The sequence below is a fragment of the Galeopterus variegatus genome, unplaced genomic scaffold (genome assembly GCF_000696425.1).
Source record: "Galeopterus variegatus unplaced genomic scaffold, G_variegatus-3.0.2 Scaffold850, whole genome shotgun sequence".
NCBI classification, from domain to species: Eukaryota; Metazoa; Chordata; class Mammalia; order Dermoptera; family Cynocephalidae; genus Galeopterus; species Galeopterus variegatus.
In genome coordinates this window covers 722,872-750,078 of record NW_007726961.1, presented here as the reverse complement: position 1 = coordinate 750,078, position 27,207 = coordinate 722,872, and the positions used below count along the sequence as shown (strand labels likewise).

General features: G+C 35.2%; 1 protein-coding gene across 3 annotated transcripts in view; it reads left to right on the top strand.

The window, feature by feature from the left end:
- The first annotated feature begins 1,533 nt into the window (after positions 1 to 1,533).
- ACBD6 (acyl-CoA binding domain containing 6) overlaps positions 1,534 to 27,207 on the top strand; it is a 195,410-nt gene continuing 169,736 nt past the window's right edge. Inside the window, exons 1-3 of one of the 3 annotated variants that reach the window (XM_008572944.1) lie at positions 1,534 to 2,009; positions 9,370 to 9,434; positions 12,073 to 12,169. In XM_008572944.1, coding sequence (XP_008571166.1) covers positions 1,836 to 2,009; positions 9,370 to 9,434; positions 12,073 to 12,169 — 336 coding nt within the window. In that variant the 5' untranslated portion in view covers positions 1,534 to 1,835. Of the gene's footprint in view, positions 2,058 to 9,369; positions 9,435 to 12,072; positions 12,170 to 27,207 lie in introns of all 3 variants that reach the window. The other 2 variants (XM_008572943.1, XM_008572945.1) reach the window with 2 other exon arrangements.

Below are 27,207 nucleotides of genomic sequence, written 5' to 3'. Positions count from 1 at the left end.
TCAAAACTAGGAAGTCTATTAATATAATAGATTAAAATTCATATTAACTTCACATTAATTTAATATAATTCATTAAATTTCTATTAATGTAATTCACTAAAATAGAAACTCTATTAATTCCTTTCAAAGATTAAAGAAAAAACGGATAATCTCCAGAGCTGACAAAAAAGCAGTTGATAATATCAAATTCCCATTTCTAATAAAAATTCTAGAAATAGAGAGCTATAAAAGTCCATGCATCTTCCCTTCAATCTACTTTTCAGGTTCATCGCCTACCATTATCCCACATGCAGACTAACCTCTGACTTAACCACTTTTTTCTTGCTCTTCCACTTATTAGCTACGTAGCCTTGGGCAAGTTACTTAACTACTGTATGCTGATTTACTACATGCAAAATGGAAATAACAGTATTTTCCTTTTTTAGTAAGGATTAAGTCCCTTAAACAGTAAGGGATTCAGTAAGTTATCATCATTTTTTAATTGCAAGAATTTGGTTATCAGATATCTTGACTGAATTGTGAGTGCCTTAAGAGCAGGGACTAACAGGGGAACATTCTGGATACTCGAGGAATGTTTGTTGACTCCAGATCCAAGCTTTCTCACCTTCTTGCTTTTTCTTATTGTAGCCTCATCCTCACTTGTCTAAAGCCTAACCCCAAATGGACACACCGTTTTGAATACTAAATGAATATATAGTGTGGTGGTGGTGTGTTACAACACTTAGGACATAATACCCACTCAGTAAATGTTAACTATTATAATAATGTTATAGTTTAAAAAAAAAAAAAGTTCTGTAAGTTCCTTTAGGGCAGAACTACGTCCTACATTTTAATGTCACTTCACAGGGTCTGCAAAGCACAGTGGCAAAGGCTGAGCTAGGAATGAGAACTGTGCTAAAGTAGGTCATACCCCTCCCCCTTCACCCCCACCCCAGCCTATTCTCAGAGCCCTGAGAGATGGGGGTTCCACGCGTGTGAAAAGCGAAAGACGCAAAGGAATGATTCGAGTAATAAATCCCACGGTAGGCTGGCGAAAGCCCCAGCTCCCAATTTTTCATTCATTGGTCAGGACAGAGCCAAACCCTCAAGCGACAGATGCGCACGCATGCCTGTTTGGGGGCGCCTGGGGCACACAATCTGGGTTTGGCTGGCGCAGACGGAACCTTCGGCCTCAGCTCCATGTTTCCCGCGACTCCGCTCATATCGCTGCACTACCAAGTAGACGCCCTCCTTCCCCCGCCCCCAATGCCTATCCCGACATCGGGTTCCGGAGTTTGTGACTGCTAATTTCAAAGAAACGATTAACGGACACGCCAACGACGGAGGACAGTTTCTCCAAGTAGTGTCCCTCCAGCAAGGTCCCACAAGTCCCCTGTAGGAGAGATGGTCGATAACTTCGTATAATGTATGCTATACGAAGTTATTACGCGTGCTCGGATGCGTGCTCGGGCGCGCGCTCAGGCGCGCACTCCGTCCCTCGCTCGCGCTGCGCCGCCCCGCCCCTGCCGGTCCGTCGCTAGGCGCGCGGCTGAGACGTCTCTCTAGCCCCTCCCTGCTGCTCTTGCTCTAGAACCCCGCGCCGTTGAAGGGACCCGGTGCAGGCCCGGGCGCACCGTTGGCCCTGCGGAAGCCCGAGGACATCGGGTCAGCTGGGGAGAGCGGCCGAGGGGAGCAAAGCCTGCCCTGCATGCCCAGAGAGTAGAAGTGGAAGGAGGCAGAGTTACGTGAGGGAGCGCGGGGTGAGTGAGCTTGGGTCCGACAGCCGGGCCGCCGAGCCGGCGTTTACACGCGCTCTGAGGATAGACCCGACACAGGGACAGATCGAGCAAGGAACCATGGCCTCACCATTCCTGCCCGCGGGGGCCACCACAGGCGACAGCGGTGGAGAGCTGAGCTCAGTGGACGACTCCAGTGATGTGGAATCCCCCCAGAGCCCCGAGACCGAGGCGTCCAGGAGCCTGACAGAGCTGTTTGAAAAGGCTGCCGCGCACCTCCAAGGCCTGATACAGGTAGCCAGCAGGGAGCAGCTCTTGTACCTGTATGCCAGGTACAAGCAGGTAAAGTAGCAGCGAAGGGCTGGATGCGGGAGAGAGACACGGGGCCTTCTCGTTCCTCCAAAAACTGACAGCAAACGGGCCTAGTTAATGGCCAGGTGTAATGAAGTTTGTGTATGTGTGTTTGGTTTGGCTTTTGACCATGTGCTGGGGATTAGCATCATTTCGGACATGGAAGAGATCTGTCTGCTATCCTAGGAGTGATATTTATTTAGCTGGACATTGAGTGGTACTTTTTCCGTGTCTTCTCTGACTGACTTAGTGACCTTGCAGTTTACCAGCTTCAGAATTTTTGCAAAGTGAGGATGATAAAATAAGATGCATCATTCATTTACTCTTGCCAGAGGGCTTTAAGGAAGTCATTATGGTTATGTTAATAAAAATATTTTGAGATCCAAGAGAATAATATGATTGTACTAAGGTGATGAAATACGATATAAAGTATTACTACTTTTATTATTGTGATTTTTTTAACCCTAAATATCTTTGACTTATGTTTCTGTCTGTTAGGTACAATCATGAAAATTTTAGAGCCAGTAAACATCAGATAAAATAATCCCTTTCTTTTACAGAAAAGGAAATTGAAGCCCAGAGAGAGTAGGCAACTTGCCTAAGGTCATAAGGATACATCGGTCAGAACTAGATTGTAGCTCCTGACTGTCTAAGGTTCTCAAGTTTACCTCAAAATATGGAAATGTATGAGTAGTTCAAATAAGACATGTTTAATTTATCACTCGAGTCATTGGTTAGGTACCACAAGGAAAAACAGTTGCTTTACCATAGAACCACACTTACCCGATTTTTTTTTTTTTTTTTTTTTTCAAAAGATGACCAGTAAGGGGATCCTAACCCCTGACTTGGTGTTGTCAGCACCACGCTCACCCAGTGGGCTAACTGGCCATCCCTATATGGGATCCGAACCCGTGGCCTTGGCGTTATCAGAACCACACTCACCCGAGTGAGCCACTGGCCGGCCTCCTGCTTTACCATAATCAACAAATATGTGTTCAGCATCTCTTATGTGCAAAGAAGCAAAAGCATTCTGACACTTGCCCATAAGAGGCTTACGGAGTACTTTAGGAGTCTAGATTTAAACACATGAAAAATCGCTGACAATATAAAGAGTTAAATAACAGTTCAGGAAAACTCCGGCTCTTTGAAACACTGGAGGAAATGAAGTTTTGGGTAATAGCCTATTTTACTTCATTAAAAATTTTTTAACCTTTTTTTTTTTTTGCCTCTTTGTATAAGTACATGTTTCCCTCTATTTTTTTTTAATGGTTGGGTGGGGGGTCCCCACTGTATTCTTAAATTGAATATGCTGAATAGAGATGAACTTTTTGAAGACTGATGATCATTATTATGAATATCAGTTAATGTGACCTGAAAGATATAGCTTTAGGTACAAATGGCATAAATTATAGTGTCGAATGAAAATTGCTCCTGAATTGGCCTTGGAATTAGGTTTCTTGCAAAAGTTCTGGATATGTATTTTCTCTTTGGTCATTTATCCTATCCTAATAACATTAGAATGAAACTTTTGATTATTTAACAAGTATTTACTGAGCATTGTGCTAGGACCTATAACATGACCGACTGATTATTCTCTGGGCAGTATAAGAATAATTTACCACAAATTCCCTAGAGAACATCCTTTTTCTTTCTAGAACATATTTTTATTTATTGATATTACTGTCATCATTATTAAATGCCTGATTTCCAAGTCATCAGTGACTTACAGTCACCTGTCAGCTGGCAACATTCTGTTTCAGGTATACAGACTTTATCCAGATAGTCTGAAGGAGGAGTGTCCCTCATCCTTTCAAGAACTTGACATTATGGTGTTTAGATATACAGTCGGCTCATCATGTCCTAGGGTTCAACCAACCTCAGATAAAACATTTTTGAACAAAACCCCCAAACAATAAAAAATAATGCAAATAAAAAAACACTACGGTATAGCATTTACTTTGTATTCAATATTATAAGTAATCTAGAGATGATTTAAAGTGTACAGGAGGATGTGCATTGGTTATATGCAAATACTACATCATTTTATCTCAGGTACTTGAACATCTGTGGATTTTGGTATCCACTGGTGGGGGTAGGGGGAGTGGTGGTCCTGGAACCAATCCCTGAAGGATACCAAGGAACAACTGTATTCTGTATCTGAAAATAAAATTCTTTATTATTAGAGGATAAGATTATGCTTGCTTAGATATGACACTGGGCTGCAGTTTTCATCCATCCTAAATATTTTATTTTTTAAATTCAATTTTATTTATATTTATTTTTGTGGAGTACAGTGTGTTGTTTCAATAAATGCATATACTGCACAATGATTCACTTAGGGTAGATTGCATAATTTTGTCCCCTTAGTTCATCCCCCATCCTCCCCTGCACCCCCACCCCTGCCAGCATCTGGTAAACATTATTCTACTCTTCTTTTTTTTTAAAAAACACACAAAGATTAACATCCTTATTGCAAAAAGAACTCTTAAAAATGAATTAGAAAAATCTAAGCAGAAATTTGGTGAAGGACATAAGCAGGTAAGTCACACACCCCAAAGAAACATACATGGTTAATAAGTACATTCTAAGATCTGGTTGCAGGTGGGAGCATGGCTGGCCCAGCCTCAGGCATGGAACCCCCGGGTGTTGGCTGGCTCTGTTGCTTGCCTGGATATGGGGTGGGGTTGGGGCTAAAGCCCATGGCCACCAGCTGGTGACACCCAGGTGTCGGCACAATATTTTATTTTTAAAAGAATTCTGAGATAGTGTTAAAAATAGCATCTTTGATAGAATTATAAAGTTGAGAGTCCAGTATAATTTCTACATGTCGGATCAAAATTTCTCATAAAATAATAACATTTTGTACTCAGCATAGCACCCTGTTTTGTAGGCTGAATGAGGTAAACTTGGTTGTTGGCAGGAAGATGATAAAAATAAGCTGAGATATGAAACTTATTTTCTCAGGCAGTGCTCTAAACTTACCTAGTTTCATAGCTCTTTTAATCTTATGTAAGTCTATGGCTTCAAAATCATCTTTTAACGAAGTTTCAAAAAGATTAAACCAATTAACTATTTTTTGGTCCCTCTGTGCATTAGCCTATACTCTCCCAACAGAAGATAACTAATTGACACCTGTGAAAACTGTAGGGCAATGAAAATTTCAAATTCCTGTTGGCTTTGTTAAAGGAGCCTTCACTAGCACAAGTGAGGATATTTAGCATGTCCTCCTACTTTAACCTGGGCACACTTGGTTCACTGGCATCTACTATTGGGACCTTTGGTGTAATACTCTGTTTCAAGGGTGTTGGATATATCATACATATATCAGAAAGAACAGAGTTTAGATGCTCTGTTAAAGTATACATTTTATACCTCTGCTTCATAGCTTATATTTCATTACCTAATGATTTGGAAACTGCTATTCCTGATGTCCTAAAATCTTGTAGTTTTATTTTCCCAGTCTTTTCTGAATCCAGAACTTTTTGATTTGGGGAATTATAACACTTTTGTATCAGAATACAGGGTCAGCTGTTGAACCTTTATTTTCATTTCACAAAACGATCTGGAGGTAGGTGTTCTAGAGCTGGTAGTGTGGCTCTGCTTCATGAAATCAGCCAGGTGCCTAGGCTTTTTCTGTTTCGTAGTTTAGCCATCCCCTAAGGAAGCAGTTATCAAATTGTGGTTCATGGACCCCTGTGAGTCCCTGAGACTTTCTCAGGGGATCCACAAGGTCAGAACTATTTTCATAATAATACTGAGACACTATTTGCCTTTTTCCTGTGCTGTCATGGTGGATAAAACTGCTGATGCCATAGCATGAATCAAGGCAATAGCAGCAAACTGTATTAGTAGTCATAGTTTTTTACCACCTTGTACTCAGAGTAAGAATAAAAATTGCCAGTTTCACTTAAAAATGTCTTTGATGAAGCAGGAAAAATTATTTATTTTTATTGAATATTAACCCTTGAGTAGAAGTCTTTTTAATATTGTATGTGATGAAATGAGAAGTACACACAAAGCACTTCTGCTGTATACTGAATTATGTTAGCTATTTTGAGGAGAAGCACTTGTGTAATTTCTGAGTTGCAAACTGTACTAATTTGCTTTTTTCCATGGAACATCATTTTTACTTAACAGAACAATTCACAGTCAAACTGTGGCTATTCAGATTTGAGTATTTGGCAGATAATTTCTTGAAAATGAGCAAAGTGAGCCAGTTACTTCAAGGAAAACAACTGAAAGTATTTGTTGCAAATAATATTTGAGTCTTCAAGTGAAGATTAGAAGTTGGAAAACCTGTATCTGCCACCCTACGCTTGACAGCTTCCCAGTACTTAAAAAAATTTTTTTGATGAGATAAGTGGTGACAATAATGAATGTGAACTTTTACTATTATATAATGAAATGTGTCAACATTTGGAAAATCCACATAACTCAGTGAACTGTATTTTCTAAATGTTTCAGGGAGTGATATTACACCATCATGTGTGGATAAAAGATTCAAAGTGCAAGCCAGACCAAAGAATTTCTGTGTAACAGTATGAAAAATTCATTGATATGAGTTCAGATTCCTCATTGCAACTAACCTTAAAGAAACTACCACTTGTTGAGTTTTGGTATAGTATTAAAGAAGAATATCCAGAATTATCTGAAAATCCTACTAAAATACTTCTGTCTTTTCTAACAACCTATCTGTGTGAAGCTGAATTTTCTTCATATATTTCAACCAAAGCAACATATTACAGTAGATTGGATGCAGAAGTAGATATAAGAATACAACTGCCTTCTACTAAGCCAGACATTGAAGAAATTCATGAAATGTAAAACAATGCCACCTTTCTCCTCAAAATTTTTTTTTGTTTAGAATATGTAGTTGTTTTTCGTACCACCCAGCCACCAAAAAAAGGAACATTAAAAAAAAGAATATTCAGTTATTTTTAATACAATTTTGTTATTTATGTTAACATGTAATGTGTTTATTATTTTTAAATAAATTAATACATATTTTTTAAATGTCTCAGTTTTAATTTCTAATATGGCACATATTGATAGATATAATCCACATAAAAGCTCTTTGGGGTCCTTAATTTCTTTTTTTTTTTTTTGTGACCGGTAAGGGGATTGCAACCCCTTGGCTTGGTGTCGCCTGCACCGTGCTCAGCCAGTGAGCACACCGGCCATCCCTATATAGGATCTGAACCCGCGGCAGGAGCGCCGCTGCGCACCCAAGCGCTGCACTCTCCTGAGTGCGCCACAGGGCCTGGGATCCTTAATTTCTAAGAGGGTAAAGTGATCATAAGATTAAAAAGTTTTGAGAACTGCAGTCCCAAGTTTCTCTATCATGGCCAGAGATGGCTCACCAACATCACATGCATGTTTTAGCCAGGGCAAAGGAAAAGAAGACAAGCCCCTTTTCTTTTTAAGGAAGATTTTTTTTTTAAAAATCACTTTCACGTACATCAGTCCCCAGAACTCAGGCAGAAGTTGCATGGCCTCATGTAATGTGTAGCTGCATAGCCATGTGTCCAGCTGAGACTTCTATTCCTATAGAAGAAATGGAGAACAGGTATTGGCATTTGTTTCTGCCACTGGCTGGTATCTGGATAAAAAACAAAAATAGTAATGACTGCTATTTTTATGATGTCATAGTTTGTATAGTTTATCTAATTTCATATTTCTAACAATCCAGTAGTTCATGTGATTTTAGACATGCTAGAACTGAAGCCCAGATACTAGATACCACGTAAGGCAGAATAGCGTAGTAAAGGAATATTGAACTTTGGAGTCAACAGTTCTGGACTCAGATCCTGACTACTAATTCAGAATTTACTAATGTGTACACTGAGACAACACTGCCGAGCTTCTCAGCCTCATTTATAAAATGAATTTTTAATGGTATACCTCACAGGATTATTGTGTAGCTCATTTGAGTAATTTGTGTGAAGCATTTGGTCGATGGTGATTGTTCAAGGAAAACAGCTCCTTCTCTCTTACCCTTTCTTCCTTCCATCCCATTATATTAGGGCTGCTCCTATATTGGTATACATTTTAATAACAGCCAGAGGGCTATGTGGTTAATTGCTAAGCAAATGAAAGAAGTGATAATTGTTATGAATTAAGAGATGTATGAGATCATTGTAGACTGAAAGGGTTCTTAGAATCTGAACTTTGAGTGGGACTGGAAGGAGATGTAGCGTTTTGAGGGAGGGAAGCTAAAGGAAGAGAAGGCATTTCAGGTGAGTGGAATAACATGAGCAAAACACATAACTAAAAATCCCTAAGACAGTGAGTAGGTTAATCTGGTTAGGTGAAGGCATCAGTTTGATTTTGGCAAAATTCAAGTATGTAAGAGTAACAGCAGGTAGTGGGAAAGTCTCTGAGAAGGAAATTGGTGCTGTGAGTGAGTTAAAAACAGTTTCTTAGAGGCTCTGTTCTAATAGATGAGACTTTACACAAAACTTTTTCACACAAGGTAGAAAAAGTGAAAAACGAGATACATAGAGTAAATGCCGTAAGAGTTCATAAGGGAGATCACTTTTGGCAGTGGGAATCAGGGGCTTTATAGTTAATTCTGTACTTGTGTGAATTTCGTTTATGCTTATTCACAATGAAAATAATCACTCTGTACTTGAACTACACATGTCATTTGAGGATGAAAAGTAAATATTGACTGCAAATCAGAGAAGATGATTGTGGAATAGATAGAATTTATATAGTTGTTGAGAATCCCTGAACTTTTTTTATATGGCTTTGGCATCTAAATTTATATTGAAGAGTTTCATAATAGAGTACTTTTAAAATAGTACAATTTATTCTGGAATTTTGGAGAGATAAAATGCTAATAGTATTATGAGAATCAATATGAAGAAACAGTATTATGAATTCTGCTAAACTAAACTTTATCAGCACCGCACTCTCCAGAGTGAGCCACGGGCTTAAATTAAACTTTAAAGCTCGTTAATTACATGTTAAAAATTATATTACGAATGATAAAAATTACATAATCTATATTAATAATATGTCATACATAATTAGTCTAACTTAGGAAAGCAACTGTTCATCACCCATTTTTTTTCTGTATTACAGTATTAAATAACAGTTCATTTATGCAGTAAGCCAGAGCAGCCTGTATTTAAAGTCTGTTTTGTTTGTTTTCTTTTGCAAAGATTGTTAAATTTTGTTATCCTATATAGAAGCAAATATTTTCTAATGTATAGTTACTAAATATATATAATGAAAAGAAAAGGTTTCTCAGACCTTTCTTTGAAAAATAAGTTCTTGATTTTTTTCCCTTCTCATTTAGGTCAAAGTTGGAAATTGCAATACTCCTAAACCAAGCTTCTTTGATTTTGAAGGAAAGCAAAAGTGGTAAGAAATTCTTGGAATCTTTAATGAGGTTTTTGGAAATGGTTTAAGAGTTTAGGATTGAAAATAGTGAGCAGATTAAAGAATTATTTTTATATTAATCTCTCTGCTGTAGACTGTGCAGGCAATTGGGAGAGAGATTAAAAGAACCTGCTTTTAGCTAAATCCCCTTAAGGATTCTTAAGCCATGATGTTGGTGTATGAGTAGTTCACAGCAGACATTCAATTTTTACGTATGAATATATAAGAGTAACCATAAGACTACTGCTTGAGATTTTCCTTTCCAACCAGACAGCCCCTGATAGGTCACAACTTCTCCCCTCTGGAGGGATCTTCAGAAGGCCAGGAGGATAGGAAAGGAGACGAGCAGTATAAATCCCCATTTTTTACTCTTCTCTTCCCCTGCCCTAATTTTATGTTCTTGTCTCTTCTGTTTCTTGCCCCATCCACACAACAGTGAAGAAGTGCTTATAATAACCTCTCGGGAAGAAGGAAAAAAATAAACAAAACCAGATGCTGAGTCCACTCCTTCTCTGAATACATAAAAAAATTATACTCTCCTAAATTTTTTACTCATAATTCAGAGAGGTTTCCTTTTTTCATTTATGAGACCTTGTTTTCTCTTACTTTATCTAAGGAGAAAAAGAGAAATTTCATACAATAGAGAATCTTAGTTACAGAATGGAAGATTTTGGAGCATCTGCCCTGGAATTAAGAGAAGTATAGAGGATAGAGATTAAAAAAAAAAAGGTGAAATATGGTTGTAGGGAGAGGAAGTGCTAAAGGATGGATTCTTCACATTCTAGAGCAGTCCTATGCAAAATGTGGTCCCCTGGACAAGTTGCCTGACTACCAAATGTTTGTTTCCCAACTGTAAGGAAATTTTGTTGTATAGAACATTTTTAGTGACAGAAGCAGCACTTTGATTTACATTCTGGCACAAGTTTTCTTTGTTGATGATAAATAGTTCTCTAACTGACATTTTATTATTGTACAAGAGAATACCTGATGTAACTTTTATTGTGAGTTTTTTGGGTTAATTTATGAAATTTTTAGCTTCATTGTTATTTTTTCCCTATGCCTATTTCTGCATTTTTTAAAGCAATTAAAAAAGTTCAGATTTTCCAGCCACAGAAATAATAATTAATTCAGGTAAGAATCATCAATGAATGCTAACACATCAGATGAAAAATTATTGGGGAACAATATTTACATAGACTGACCAACAGTTTATTTATTAATTATAAAAGGAGATAACTGGCAGGTACTGCCTTTACCAAGTCATCAATATTATTGGTGATGGCACAAACTAATATCATGTGCCCCCAGTGTGATGCATTATAAAGGACATGTTACCTATATGTTGCTCTTGCTGAAATGGTTAACTTAATTCTGATCATGATTAATCATTTTTGGCAAGAACACTGTGTAGGTGAGGAAACAATCAGACAAATCCAAATTGAAGGATATTTTATAAAACAATTGGTTTGGACTCTTAAAAATGTGAATATCATAGAAGACAAAAAAGCTAGAGATATGTGAAACAATGCTATGTGTGAATCTTGATTTGCTCCTGGTCTGGGAGAAGAAAGCCATAAAGGACATTGTTGGGATAATCAGGGAAATCTGAATATATGGTCTCTATATTATATAATAGTATTGATGATACATTTTCTAAGTTTGATATAAGCTAATATATTTAGGGGTGAAGTGTTACAATGTGTACAACTAATTCTCAAGATATTCAGTAAAAATAAATTTAGAAAACCTCAGAAAGATGGTATATTCATCATAGGAGCAGAAAAGTAGTAAAAAAAACTGGGACTGAGTTATGTTTTACAGTGGATTAGGGAAATACAGAAACCCTGATTGGAAGTAGAAAGAATTGGCCGGGAAAAACCAAGAAGGATGCCTGTCCTGGCAGCCTACAGAAAAAAAGAAAGGGATGACCCAAAAGGGGCTCAGAACTAAAATGTTACTCTTGGTATTTATACTGTAGGAAGCCCCTACCTTCTTACTCATTAGTATTCTTTTTCCTGCCCTTACCACCCCTCACTTTTGAAGTCCCCGACCAAGGCTTCAGGATCGGCTACTAGAAGCTTATAGACGAGATAACAGCAAAAGGGGAAGGTGGATTTCTTGCATCTTAAGTAAGAAGTTTGATGAATTTTCCCAGGGAATATTGTTTTTTGTGTGATAATTAGTTTCCATACTACTGAATTGCCGTAAGCACAGTTAATTCATAGGATGGGAACTATCTCTATTGGTCTGTAGACCATACATTCTCAACAGGGGTTAAAATTGGGCTTTGGGGAGTGATAAAATCTTAGATTACAGTGGTTTGTGGTCTTTTAAAATTGAACAGATATGCAGTATATCTGTGTTATTAAAATTTCATGGGGGAGGACGATTAGGAAAAAGACATCTAAAAAGGCTTCTTAGGTGGGTCTACAAGGTCTGTACTGCTGTAGACCAATGTAAATACAAAAAGAGAGAGCTCCTCCTCTGTGCATAACTTATCATTTCTATATCCCCAGACCCTTGAAATGTGTTTGAAAAAATTTTAATAATAAAAAGAAATAAGCTGCTTGTGCTACTTGCCTAGTTAATAACAGGTCATTTTGGATATTCTGTACTATAGGGAAGCATGGAAAGCACTTGGTGACTTAAGCCCCAGCCAAGCAATGCAGGAATATATCGCAGTAGTTAAAAAATTAGATCCAGGTTGGAATCCTCAGGTAAGACCTAATGATTGTAAATAATACTTTACAAAAACTTATCTTTCTCCCAAATAAATGTTTAAAAGTATGCTTAGGCTTAAGTAACATGCTTAAAGTTTTACTTTCTCAAAAGATTACAAACTTATCTCAGTATTTATCAAAGAATATTGTTGCTTACATAGCAACATAACCGGCTATTGATGCTGAGAACTTCTCTGAATTGCAGAGAATTTTTAAAAGCATAATAATTTCAATCATGAACGAATTCAGTTCATTTCAGAATTGGAAAGAGTTTAACTTGAGATTGTCGTTGTTATTTTGGGAATGGAAAGTTTCTCTTGAATTTTTTTTCTGCACACCTTCTGTGCAAGTACAAAAATGCATGTTGATAGGGATAAAAGATGAATAAGCCGTGATTTATGCCATTATATGGTTTAAAGTATGATAGAGAAGATAAGACATATCAAAAATATGATATATTTAATATAAAAAGATAGTAATGCAAATGCTAGGGAATTCGAAGGAACAAGAGATTACTTTGGACTTAGAGGCATTGGATATTACTCACTTAAATATACCCTGTTTTTCTAGTATACTTATTGGAGAAAATCTAGGAAGAATTTAATAAAGGTTGGGTGGCTATTTTATTTAAAAGTATTTTTAAAAACATGGTTAATGGGTATTTCAGTGGGATAGAGACTGTATTGTTTCATTTCAGAAATGCAAATTGAAATTTTTTTCCTAGTCAAAATATTTAGTCCAGGCATTTTAGTGGTAAATGAATTCAGCAATTTTCAATGTTTTTGTAATAAATTATTTCATAGGTACATAGTTGTAACCAGTATGAAGGAATTTTGTCCCATCAAACATGGAATCCTAAAATTTCAGAGAAGTTAGGAACCTTAAGAGAGTACGTATTATGCCATATAAAATATGTCTTAATTAAGAGTGCAGATGGGGAGAGATAACCAACTTAGGATATCTCTAATAATATGACTGCCTTTTGGAAGTCACTGAAAAATTTTCTAATGGTTTTGATGTGCATGAGTATTCATTCTCAGAAATTCTCAATTTTATTATTATCTTTTACAGAACACCAAGTATGCATACAAGTATATACTATAAAGGTCCTAAGGGCTTAAAATTTGAAAGTCAGTGATCAAAACAGGTGCCTTCTGAGCTGAACTCAGCCTGCACAAATGTGGCACAATGTTTAAAAAAAAAAAACAAAACTTGTATGTGAATGCCTTTAGGTAGAGTTCTTTTCAGAAAGGTCCAGTCACTGTAGTCTCAATTATTCCCTATTTATTTATACTTAGCTATTTCTGGTGCCTGGCCTATGAAGGCATTTAAGTTTATAAATTCTGATAAATGACAGAATTTATGGTTTCTTACCTTCTATACCTTAATTACTCTGTAAAATTCCATTAACTATGACTCTTACAAGTGCTTGCAGATTCCATATGGTTAGGTAGTTCTTCCTTACGGAAATTCAAACAAGTGTTAAAGATACTTTTGAAAAATATTTAAATCCCACCTACTGAATAAACAAGCAGAACCAAAAGTATTTTTACATTCTTTAATGAATTATCTAATACATTAAATAATAAATTAAAAGAATATATAATACCTTCTTTAATACATTACTCTAAAAGTATTTTAATGTTGGAATCTAGTTGTAAAGATGGATTTCATGTTTCATTTACTTTAATTTTTAGTTTAAACACTCTGAACTGGTCCCATAGCTTTTTTTTTTCCTTTTGCTTTTAGACTGGTAAAAGACAGATCATAACCTCAATCTCAGGAGAGATTAGATATTCATTATCTTTTAGGTTAAAGAATAATTTTCTTTTGATATTTGCTTCTAATAAAAATGAAAAAAAATTCATTCTGAATGTGCGAAGTTCTTTACATGTGTTGTCCTTTGACATCTTTACAAAAACCTATGGATTAGAAACCATTATTTTCTGCATTTAAAAATAAGGGAATTCAGGCACCAAGAGGGTTAGTAACGTGCCTAAAATTAACCAGCTAACAAGTGATGGTACTGGGATTTGATCCTGTGTTTATATGACTCCAGATCCCCATTCTTTTTTTTTTTTTTCTTGTCTTTTTCATGACCGGTAAGGGGATCGCACCCCTTGGTGGGGTGTCGCCCACCCCGCGCTCAGCCAGTGAGCGCACCAGCCATTCCTATATAGGATCCAAACCTGCAGTGGGAGCATCGCTGCGCTCCCAGCGCTGCACTCTCCCGAGTGCACCACGGGGCCGGCCCGCAGATCCCCATTCTTAACAACTCTGCCATCTTTTCTAGAGCTGACACTTGAAATATGTGTATAATGTGTATGTATGTGCATAAAAAATTCAACTAAAGGTAGTTCCTATTTTTGTTAAAGCTGTGTGATACCTTGAAGTATTAAAATGAACAATGCATTAAAATGCAACCCTTTGACTATCTGTGTGTTTTGTTATGTTTCATTTTATCTCAAGAATGTTTTGTTCAGTGTCTAATATAATCAAAGCAATTCTTGTGCCTTTTTTATTTGTTTTTTTGGGGGAGGAGGGTAAGTTTTTATTTTGATATAATTTTTTAAAAGTTCAAGGATAGTACAAGGAACTTCTGAATGGCCTTTATCCAGATTCAGCAATTGTTATGTTTGCTTTATTCTCTCTCTTTACACACACATGTATATAACATGCACATATGTACAAATAAGTTTTTTCTAAAACAATTTTAGATAAGTTGGAGACATCATGTCCCTTTACCATTAAATATTTAAGTATTTCCTAAGAACAAGGACCTTCTCTTTTATAACTATACCATAATTATAAAAATCAGGAATTTTAACATTGGTTTAGTATTATTGTCAAATCTACAGTTCTTATTCAAATTTATTATTTATCTTAATAATGTCCTTCACAGTTATTTCTTAAAATTCTGATCCATGATCTAACCTAGGATCATGTATTGTATTTAACTGTCATGTCTCTTTAGTCTCCTTCAATTTGGAACGGTTTCTCAGCCTTTCTTTGTCTTTCTTGCCCATGATATTTTTGAGGAATATAGACCAGTTGTTTTATAGAATGTCTTTCTTTTTGGGTTTGTCTGATGTTTCCTTATAATTAGATTCATATTATACAATTTTAGGGGGAATACCACAGAATTGTATGCTTCTCAGTGCAGTTATGCTAGGCGATACATGATATCTGTTTTTCCCAGTAGTGGTGATGTTAATTTTGATCACTTGGTTAAGGTAGTGTCTGCCAGATTTCCCTCCTGTAAAGTTTCTGTTTTTTACCTTTGTAGTTAATGAGTGATCTGTGGCTAGACTCTTTGAGACTATGTAAATATCCTTTTCATAATTAGATTTCACCACTAGTTTTAACATTTGTTAATGATTTTCTAAGTCCATCATTTCTTCTACATTTATTATTTAGCATTCCACTGTAAGGATGGGCTTTCCCTTTTCCCCCCATTTAAAAAAAAATGTTTATTCATTGTCAAGAAATGAATGGTCTGAGATTTTAACCTACCTGCAAGCTAATAAATTAGCCTGTAACTGTTTCTTAGGTGCTGGCAGAAGGCACAAAACTCCTGAGTTGGAGCCAAAGGACTTTATTATTCATGGCATGGCAAACTGCATGAGCTTCATTTGGTTTGCATTGATTTCTTGTGTCCCCTAAGTCCCACAGGGATGACGCAGGTGGGCCTAGTAGGATTCTTGCAATATGCTGTGGGTTGTGTCATAGGGAAGGAGCACTGAGCTATGGGGATTCACTGCTTATATAGTAGATGGAAGCAAGCCTGCTCTGTCAAGGGTTGAAGAGATGTTACCTCACCCTTGAGGGTGGCTTGTTGCACATATAATCCTGAGAAATGGCCAGGTTAACAGTGGTCAGGGCCTGGTATTCTGAACAAAAATGTGTAGGGACACTCAGGGACCATGGAGGACTGCCTCTCCCAACATTCATGTATTTATGAGTATAGACACATAGATTTATATTTTACTCAATGGAATATAATCTATTAAAATCATTATTTATTTGGCTGCTGGGATCCTCTGTGTCCTTTCGCTATTTCCCCGTCTTTCTTTGAGCATTTTCTTACTTTCTGGCACAAGATGTTCAAAGCTGTATTAATTTCCTAGGGCTGCTGTGACAATGTATTACAAACTAGTACTTTGTGGCTTAAAACAACAGAAATTTATTTTCTTACAGTTCTGCAGGCTAGAAGTCTAAAAGAAGGTGTTAGCAGAGCCATGCTCCCTTTGAAGGTTGTAGGGAAGAATCTTTCCTTGCCTATTCCAGCTTCTGATGGCCCCAGGCCTTCCTTAGTTTGTGGCAGCCTACTTCCAGTCTCTGTTTCTGTCTTCATGTGGCCTTCTTCCCTATGTCTCTGTATCCAAACCTCCCTCTCCTTTCTTTTGTAAAGACACCGGTCATTGGATTTATTGGCCCACCTAATCTAGTATAACTTCATTTGAACTTACATCTGCAAAGACCTTATTTCTAAGTAAGGTCTCATTCACAGGTTCCTTGCATTAGGACTTGAACATATCCCTTTGGGGGACACAATTCAACCCACTATACAGGCTCATCTGTTGCTTTCCTTGCCCTGGCCTTGAAATTGGCTGTTTCCTTCTGATTTCTTTTAGTAGAGAATGGTATTTGGAAACTAAGGTCTGGGTGCTGGATATGCTTATTGCTACTGGGGTGTTATTTCTTCTAGACCTTTTCAGCAGTCAGACCTAAATAATACATATACTCAAAGTACATATATATATAGATACACATACACACACATATACTTCTGTCTATGTATATACACATACATATATGTGTATGTATACATATTGTACATGCACATGAAGATACACACATAGATATTCATCAGAGACACACATGTATAGGCATATACTTATATAACTTTTATATATCCTGTATCGGTATTTATATATATATCTATTTATGTATTAAAAACCACGAGTTCATATTGATACCGCCCAACACTGCAACACTGCAGGGTACGTTATAGTCTTCCCTCTTTCCGTATTTGTAACTCCTTTCTTTAACAGAATCCTGGCTCCCAGTATCCTCTATATATTTACTCATTTGCTCAAGTCTAGAATATATAGAAAGTAGTTTCAGAATTGCTAACCTACACCACTGTGAAAAGCAAATTTATTAACTGAAGTTCTCTGTTTACAGGAGTTTTGTTTTGTTATTAGGTAAAATTTATATACGGTGAAATGCACAAATCTTAAGTATATAATTTGATGAGTTTTGACAAATATGCAAGGCAGTTTTGTAAAAACTTTGGTAAAGTTGGGAGAAAATTGCATCCCAGTCACCTTGCTTTTTCTGATTGCTATTTAATTGACTCACTGGTCACTCAGGCGATTAAGATTCTTTTTAATGTGAATACCCTGAATCATGAAGTAACTCTATTCTGAAGTGGCTGCCTTGCTTGTGAATAAATAACACTGACATGTAAAGCAGGACTGCTAACCTGTAAGTCATGTAATAATTTTACTACATTTTCAACTCTACAAAGAGATGTGTTTTTATAGCCTGATAAATATTAAAAGTTCTAGAAAGACATTTTTCCGAATTAGAGAATTAGATGTTTTTTCATGCTTCCTAGATAATATCTAATATTTTCCGTAGCTCTTTTGGAAAGATTTTTGTTCCAAGGTGCATAGTGTGATGGATACTGTTTCTTTTGAGTCCTATAAAAAGGCTTTTAAATACTAACAGCAGAATGATTAAATTTGAGTTTATTTGGTATTTTGGTCATACACATTAGGAAAAAACAAGCAGCATATTAATGATGTTAATAATCTCTCTCCAGATCTCACTCATTAAAAGACTAATATAAAGTATTTTGCATGTATAATTAAAATTTATCCTAATCTAATCTGTAATAGCTAAGTATTTTATTTGAACCAAGTATAAAATGAGGCTTTTCCCCACTGACATCTGTTAAGATATTATTAATAGTAGCCAATCATTTATTTCACACATTAATTGTATATTTATTGTGTGCAAGTTATAGCTCTAAGGGCTGGGTATACAGTAATGAGAACAGCAGAACAATCCCCACTCTTAGGGAGCTTACAGTCTGAGGATAAGTTAAAAAAAAAAAAAGTAAATATTATTGAGCATTAGTAAATATCATAGTGTATTAGAAGGTGATTAATACCATGGAGAGAAAGCAAGGGCGAAGGATAGGACATACAGGAGGTGGGGTTATAATTTTAAATAAGATGGTCAAGGAAGGCTCACTGAAAGATGACATTGAGCATAGATTTGAAGGAAGTGAAAGGGTGAGCCATACAGGAGGAAAAACATTCTATATAGAGGGAAGTCCAGTGCAAGTCTCTAAGGCAGGATCATGCCTGGTGTGCACTAGAAACTGCAAGGAGGACAATGTACATGGAAATAAGGGCAGAGATACAGAAAACAGGGTAGCGTTGGGCACATGGTATAACAGTCTGTTGTAAGAATTATTTATGGCTTTTACTCTGAATGAGATGGGAAATATATTCTGATTGCAAACTTGTAAAAAGATAACGGGTATCTCTCCACATTGTCCAATAAGTAATATTTTAAGGAAAGGAATACTGGTGTATGGAAATAAAAACTCAAGCAGCGTGGAAGAGTGTAAAATTAAACTTTAAAAAAATCCCTTGCCTCACATGTACATTCATTCAGTCCTATACCCTAGAAGTATCTTTCCACTTACAACAGCTTCTGTAATTTTGCAGACCTACCTCCATTAACACTTAACTCTAAATTTTTTCTTTTTAAAAAGTGTTCTTTGAAAATTGAGCATTTATTTGTCAGACATATAGATGAAGGTTAACCTGGACTGTTCCTGCAATTTCATTTCTCTTTCTCCTTTACCTTCATTTCTGCTCACACCTAGTAAAACCTCTTGTGACCACCAGAGGGAGCAAAGTTCATTACGAATAAGATTTGGTTTTATTTTCAGGAATTTCTAGGGCTTTCTCTGTGTCTCAGTGGTACTGTTAATACCTTGGTTCTCACTGACCATCTGTTCCCTTGACTATTTTTTTTTGACTCATCAGATCTTTAAAATTTTTATGTTTATTTGGGATCTTATTAGTAACTTAATTTCTCTTTACCTCACTTAGACTATCACCCGTTGTATCATATTTGTATATTGCACATGAAAGTAAGTAGCATAGATGGGAGAATATCTCCTCTCTTTTGTTCCAGGAGACAAATGAGTGGGTATCTAGCTTTCCAGTAACCATTTAGCCTTTTGCAAAACTTGCTACTATTCATCTGTGGTTTTTTTAGCATTATCTACTTTTACCTATAAAAAATTCATTGAAAGTCAGAGTAGATATACATACAGTATATACTTACCTAGAAAGGTAGTCATAACTTCTGGAACTTATATTTAAAAAATAATTAGGCAGGTGTGTTTATTTTTGCCAAAAAGTTTAACTCCTTTGGTTTGTTTCTTGTCATTCATATTTAATTTTTGTTGACTATCCGGTATTAGTATTAAATTGGTTTTCTTTTGTCCAGCTGCCTTATGCTAGAGAATTATTCTTTTAAATTATATTTTCTCATGTATTAAAACTCTCATCTCAGAAAGAACCTCATCTAACTGTGATGCTTGGTAGTGCTTTGTCCAGCCTATAGGCTCTTCAAAGGCAAGGACCATGTTGGATTCATCTTTGTATTCCCACCATACCACATACAAGGTTTAGCATAGGACTGTGCCATGAAAGGTACCTAGTAAGTAGTTCTTAGATCATCCTAATTTCCTTCTCATTCTCTTTTCCAGGGTAAACAACATTAATCCCTTTATATTTCTTTCTTAGGATATATTTTTAACCCTCAGGGTATTTTCACCTCCAGGAATCTTTTCCTCACTCCTTGAACCATACTCAAATAAGCAAAGTGTTTGTTCTCAGTGGTCTGTGCTTTCATTGTACTTACCACTTTGAATTGAAATTCTCTTTCTTTCCTGTGTACTATAAACTTTTCCAGAATTAAGATTGTATCTTATTCATATTCATATTCCCTGTACCAGTACAATACCTGAGACATAGAAGATTATCAATAAAAGTTGAACTGAACTTATCTGGCAGTCCATGTCATCTGTGGTACAAAGGGAAGGTTGAAGAAGAGTTTGAATCTATATACCCCAAAATGCAGTTTGACTAGATTACCTTAATACCCAAGTGTGCTATACTTCTGCTCAATTTTGCTTTATATCACTTTCCCAGCTATGGCTCTAAGTTAATAGAAAATCAGGTTAAGAACCCTATATAAATTGAATTCTGAATTCAGTATCTTTATTCTTTTTTTGATGTGAGTTGTGTTCATGCTTTCTTGAATATGTTCTGTCTGAATTAATTGGGTTAAATTAGTTGGGTTAAATACTGTAATCTTTATGCAGGAACATGAAAGTTAATGCCATATTTAACAGCAAGTTGAGTTTTGGGTGAGCCAAAAGGGGAGGAGAGACTTTAAACGATATTGAAGAATTTTTGAAATAGGTATTTCTCTCATATAAACTTGTTTTAAACAGAAGGTCCTTATGGAATGGAAGAATTTTGCTTCAGAAACAAGGGAAGAAAATCCCAAACTCCCTAGCTGGATTATATTGTTGTGATTTAAGTAAATTGAATTGTCTTTTAATTCAGTGGGCTATAGAGGGCAGTGTTTCACAGTTTAAAGTTACTGTGATTTTTCTGTAGAAATAGAATACTTGTAATGTGCTTATTTTATGTTTGTTTTCCTTATAGACACAATAAAATAACTGTAATGTTAGAAATTAAATTTCTTAGCTAGACTTAATATCAATAAAAAAATCTTATCTTTATGTCCAAAAATGTTGTAACCATGGGGTAATAGATGAGAACTAAAAATGAGGAAAGATTTTGTTTTCCTATTCAATTTATGTAAGTTAAGAAAAATAAGCAACATAAATTTCATTTGGTAATCTAAATTTGTTAGAAAATTTGGAGAAAATTAGTATCCTGTGTAACCAAAATTTTCTTTTGCAAAAGAATTCTTAAGATTTTTTATTTGTACAATAGAACAGGATATATTTTTTTGCAAGTAAAACAATTATACATTTGAGGAGACCAATTGATTATGATATAAAGCCATAGTCATAAGAAATAATCTAGGAATAGTTACTTTTCTGATTATTGCAATAAATATATCTGATTTATTTTAATGTAAAAGCAACCTGAATGTGTTAATTAGGAATTAAAAATGGATTTTATCTAGTTTTCTAATCATAAGGTGATAAGTTTTTCTACTAAAAAACCATTTGTTCTAATAGCAAACTTTATTACAACATTTTTTTTATTAGAAACAGAGATTGAATATAATTTGAGTCAACTTTATTAGCCTCCATATTCAGGTAATTTCTGATATAGAAAAGCAAGGTATCTTAGTAAAAACATAAAATAGATTACCCTACTGACTTGATAAGGGTTTGCACAACATTCAGGAATTATAGAATTCTTTTTTTTTTTTTTGAAGTGATAAAGTTCTGATTTAAGGAACTATAGAATTCTTAATACTCGTGTGTGTGTGTGTTTGCGTGTGTGTGTGCATCCCTATTTTATTGGAGCCTGATACTGTTTTCTAGGACTGTCTACCCTTTTAAAAGCAAGTATATGAGGGCACTTAAAAAAGTTTATGGAAAGATTTGTATTATCTTTCAATTCTATTTTTCCATGAACTTTTTGAAGTGCTCATACAGATTGCAAGCTAGTCTAATATACCTCTCATTTTATAACTTTTAAGAGAGGTATACTCCAGATTTATTTCAAGGTGGCTTTATAGCTTTGTGTAGCTTTGTTCCCTACCTTGACAACATAGTGTTCTTTTTATATTTCTCACTGCATATAAGTGAATATTAAAAGAATCATTAATAAATTGAAAATTGTAAATGAATATAAAAGTGGTCTTTTGTTTATTCATTTTTCTGAAACCAAGGTCTTTATAGTGTATTCAGTAAGAACTTATATTTTTTGGAAGTATTTAGAAGTATTATTTTTATATATAGATTTACAATGAGGATAACATGTAATGAATACTATAATTTCATAATTTTAATCTTATGATGTGTTAAAATAACTAGGGGTGTGTGTTTGTTTATACAGTATATATAAGCAGATATTAATATGGACATTTCATAACGTTTTAATACAAGTAAAAGGTTATAAAATATTTTAATCAAATTTCTGTTTTGGTGGTGGTGATTTGTTAGTTCGTGTATATGTGCGTGTACATGTGCATACGTGTATATGTGTTTAATCTCCCTCATACTAACTGTCATATATCATTCAGTATCAATAACTACAGTAGAGGGAGTTGGATGATGTTACCAAGAAATTAAGGCACATTAAAACCAGAGAATAGCAAAGTTGTGTCTATATATATTATTAACTTTGCATTCCAAATAATCCTGTCACTATTGCTTAATTTTTTAAATGCTCGGACAATTTAGTATATCTCCCTTCTAAAAGTTTTTGAAATTCGTAACATTTTGGGATATTAAAATTTTGTATTATAAACCTATATGGATAAGTTTTGAAGTTGATTTCTCTTTCCACAGCACCCTCCCCCAATTTGGTTCATGTGCAAAAATTTTATATAGAGACTCTTTAAAATGTCTAATATTTGTACAATAGCTGAGTAAATAATTATTATCACTATCTTAATCTTTGTGTTGTATCTACATATTAATTTTTATAGTGATGGAGCATTTCTCTTGTATACGTTTTATTTTATGGAATTATTCTATATTCTTGTTCATTACTCTAGTATTCTACTACATTTGTATACTTCCAAGTACTATACTCTTTGTTTTCTTATCTGTGTTGTAAGACTGGGGGTGACTATGTTAATTTGTCCTTTGAGATTTAATACAGCTAAGATTTATTGAACCTCTTCAAGCTGCATACTTAGCATAAACTAATGCTGTAATCCCACAGAAATGTTATAATAATAATGATTAATTATACGTCATCTTCTGACATTTTTAAAGAATTACTCTACTTGGAATGTGATTTTCCCTGTAATCTCAAGATACCAAATTATTCAGCTTTTAGTTCCTTCCTCTAGCATTTTTGGTGACCAATGTAAAATCATCAAATCATCCAATTCAATTACTGGCATTGGCCTATGACTTAAAAAAACTGATTTAGAAGATTTTATGATTTTTTTTTACAATTATTGGTGAAATATACACATGCACATGCACACACACACCCCTACTTTTGTGGTTGTAGTTTCCTCTATGGAAATTTAAGTTGAGGAAGTTTCTCTTGAGACCAACAACTAACCTCCCTTGGCATTGTTGTTAAGAGTTTCCAGGGATGCCTGATATAGTGTTTCACCTGAGTCTTCTGCCCTAAGTCATGCTGCTGTTATGTTCTAATACTCTGAGCCATTCTTGTCTAGCAGTAAGGTATGCACCATTCTTTCATAGTCTAGCTTTTTGCCACCTGTCACCTAACTATATAACTCAACTCTGAGTAATGAAGTAATGAATGAATTAACATATTTGGTGCCCAAATGACCCCAATAGACAATATCTTAATTTAAATGAAGGGTTTAACACTAGTGAGAGTGGTCAAGATAGACAGAGCAAAGGTATTTTGGAACCCCCAGATCAAGCCTTGCCCTGTGTTTATATATGTTTCTGAAAATTCAGCACATCAGAAATAACATAATTAAATGCATAACTTTAGTAGTTAGAGATGTAAATATTTTTTCTGTTTACAAGTGTGTGTGTGTGCATGTGTGTAAGAGAGGTTTTTCAGGAAACGCATTGGTATAAACCTACATATATCTTGAATTAATTTGATATACCAACTGTACGTATTTTCTGTTTGATCGTTTTTATGCTAAAATAAAATCTGCAGTCTTTTTATTGATTACTTTATGCTTGTTTGAAAAGAATGAAGTGTGCAGTTATCTCCTCCCTTCCAAGTTGACAGTTAAACTTTCAATTATTTGTAGCCTATAGGGACAAGGAAATATCAATTGTAAAATGAATAGGACAACAAATTCTTAAGTTGCAAATTCCTGTTTCAGTTATATTCACAGGTTAATGCAAAAAGTTCTGAAATTTTGGAGAACTTGGAATATATTTCTATTTGGGTAGCAGTTTTAAGAAATGAATTTATTTTAACAAAACATTGAGCTGTTAAGAAATTTTTACCCATCTTCACACAATAGCGTTTAGTTTTAAATGCCATTTCAATCACGTGCTTTAAAAATCAATTCAACTTAACATTGTATTTTCTTTGAAAAATACCTTATAGTGAGTACAAGCAAAGTGACCTCTTAATGCCTGGATGTGATAAGATGGATGTAGCACTTGTTTGTATGAAAATGGTAAAAACTGTGTTGCTATTTTTTTAGGCCTTTAAAAACATTTTCTGTATTCTGGAGTTCCTCTTTGGCTGAATGAGTATAGAATCAAGGGAGGCTTGAGATCTTCTAGGTATTTGAAATATTGTTATATCCCTAGTTTAAGTGTGTGCTGTTTTACAGATAGCTCTCATTACATGCAGAGTCCTGTATTTAAATAACTCATATCATTGCTATTCTAAGTAGTGCTTTTGCAGTCAAATATCTGAAAGGTGATTGACTTTTTTCCCCATAGCTTCATAATTTATAAGAAAACACAAAATATAAAGACTAGAGCAAGCTGATTTTGGTACATGGTTGTAATCTTAATATTAATGTAGAGTCTGTTCAGAATAGACTGGTTAACTAACTAATCAACTAGAATTTCATATAACTTTTTTTCATTGTTTAGTTTGTAGGGTTTTTTTTTTTTTCATTTAATTTGTAGGTGTTAGGTGTCTTTGATTTTATGTCTTTTGAGAAATTTATGATTGGGTGCTTTATTTATGACACTGTAGTCTCAGCTTAGGCAATTGATTGAAATACAATATAGGGAAATTTAGTGTGCATTTTTTAAAAAGGTTAACTTCGAAAAATGAACCAACAGTGCTAATGTAGATTTGTTTTGGAACAAGATAAGAAAAGAATGATAGGCTAATTTCTTTATGTTTCTATTGGTCTTTTATTGTTAAAATCTTCTTTACAATATTTGACTGCTTTTGGAGATTTGTAGTGTATTGTCATGTTTTAAAGTTGCAAAGGAAGATTATAGTTTATTGAAATTATATATGTAGAAAACAGTTTGTAAACTGTAGAGTGCAATGCAAATATAAATTATTTTTATTATTATATCAACCATAATAATTAACAGAAGCCAGAGTTTCATTAATATGCTACCAAAAAATAAATGGGATTCAATGTTAGTATTGCTAGGGATATTAGTGAGTGATAACATAGGCTGTGTTGAATAAATGACTAGGTTGAAATTATTGAGGAATTATTCAGAAGGAAAAGTTAATACATTTCCCTTGTGTGGCTGCACTACAGCAAATCTTGATTCTTATAGGACTGATTTAGTTAAGTCTAACTCATATTCCTTTAATTTAGAGTTGGAAAGTATAGTTTTTCTTCATATATATTGAATCTGTCAGCTGCATGAATTAGATTTTATTAACCAAATTGAAAATAAATACATTTAGTTTTGTTTTTTTTTTTTTCCTTTTTGTCTCTTTTTTCGTGTCCAGCAACAGATCGCAACCCTCAGTGTCACGCCCGCACCGGACCGGGACCGGCAACGGGATCGCAACCCTCGGTGTTGCACCCGCAACCTCGCTCAGCCAGTGAGCGGGAACCGGTCTGTATGTGGGATCCGAACCCTCGGCGGGAGCGCCGCCATGCTCCCAAGCGGCGCACTGTAGCAGTGCGCCACCGGGCCGGCCCAATACATTTAGTTTTTGAAAATGTTATAAAAGGCTTGGGTTTAAAACACACTCCCAGAATACTATATTGTTTTCAGGCTTACTGTAGAGTATCTCTCTTCTGGAGGCAGTGCAACTTTACTTCATAATGCACATGAAATAAGACTTCCAAGTATTTGACACAATTTCTAATTTGAGACCAAAATATTATTAAACTTTACACTCAAAGATATCATATGTTTGTTAGACTTTCAATTTTTAAAGTATGGCAAAGATGAAAAGGGAAAGCTAGGTGAGGGGTCGACCCTTGGGTATGATGCGGAAATTGAATCTAAAAAACAATCAGGGTAATTCTCCAAAGGAAAAAAGAGCATCAGAGGAAAAAGAGAAGATGTTAATGCAAATTTGGGTCTGAATTTCTCAGTATCTATTCTTGTATGGAAAAAGATTGTATTATGTTTAAAATGGTTATCTTATGGGGAAAACCCTACAGTGATAAAAGAAGTTTGAATTGGACACTGGCGGTATAGCTTGGCTTATAGACAGAGGTGAGGGCAGCAGGTGTCATTGTCTATTTGATATTGAAACATTCTGGCTTTAGGTTGAGGACATAGGGAAATGCAATTTTTTCTTATATGCCAAAGTTTCCCTGACCCTGCAAAATATAATTATAGAAACTGGGTCTAAGGCAGTTGTCATGTTTTCCCCTTGTCCTCTTCCATTATATCTATGGACAGAATAACCATTAAAGATTTTATGGTACTATATTTAAGGTAACTGATAGTCTTAAATATCTGATTTATAGGTAACCTGAAGTAATTTTAGGAAATAGGACAGAACTGAGAGTAACAGAATCTTGTAATTTAATTGTAGACTTGTAATGGAAGGGTGAAAAATTACACCTGAAATTTATAAGAATAAGCCATCCCCACAAGAAATAACAAATGCCAATAAGCAGGGAAAGATGCTCAACCTCACTAATAAACAAGAAATGTAAGATAAAACTGTATAATACTTCTTATCCGACAAATTGAATTAGAAGGCTTGTTGGCAGAGCATGAGGAAATAAGCACCGTCAGGCACCTTGAGTGGAGTGTAAATTGGCAGCAATCTTCTAGGATAGAGTTTCTTCACCTCTTTAAACCATCTGCCCACTTATCCTTTTTTGTTGTGAGACCCAGATTCAGCAGATGTCTTACCCAACCAGATTTATTAAGG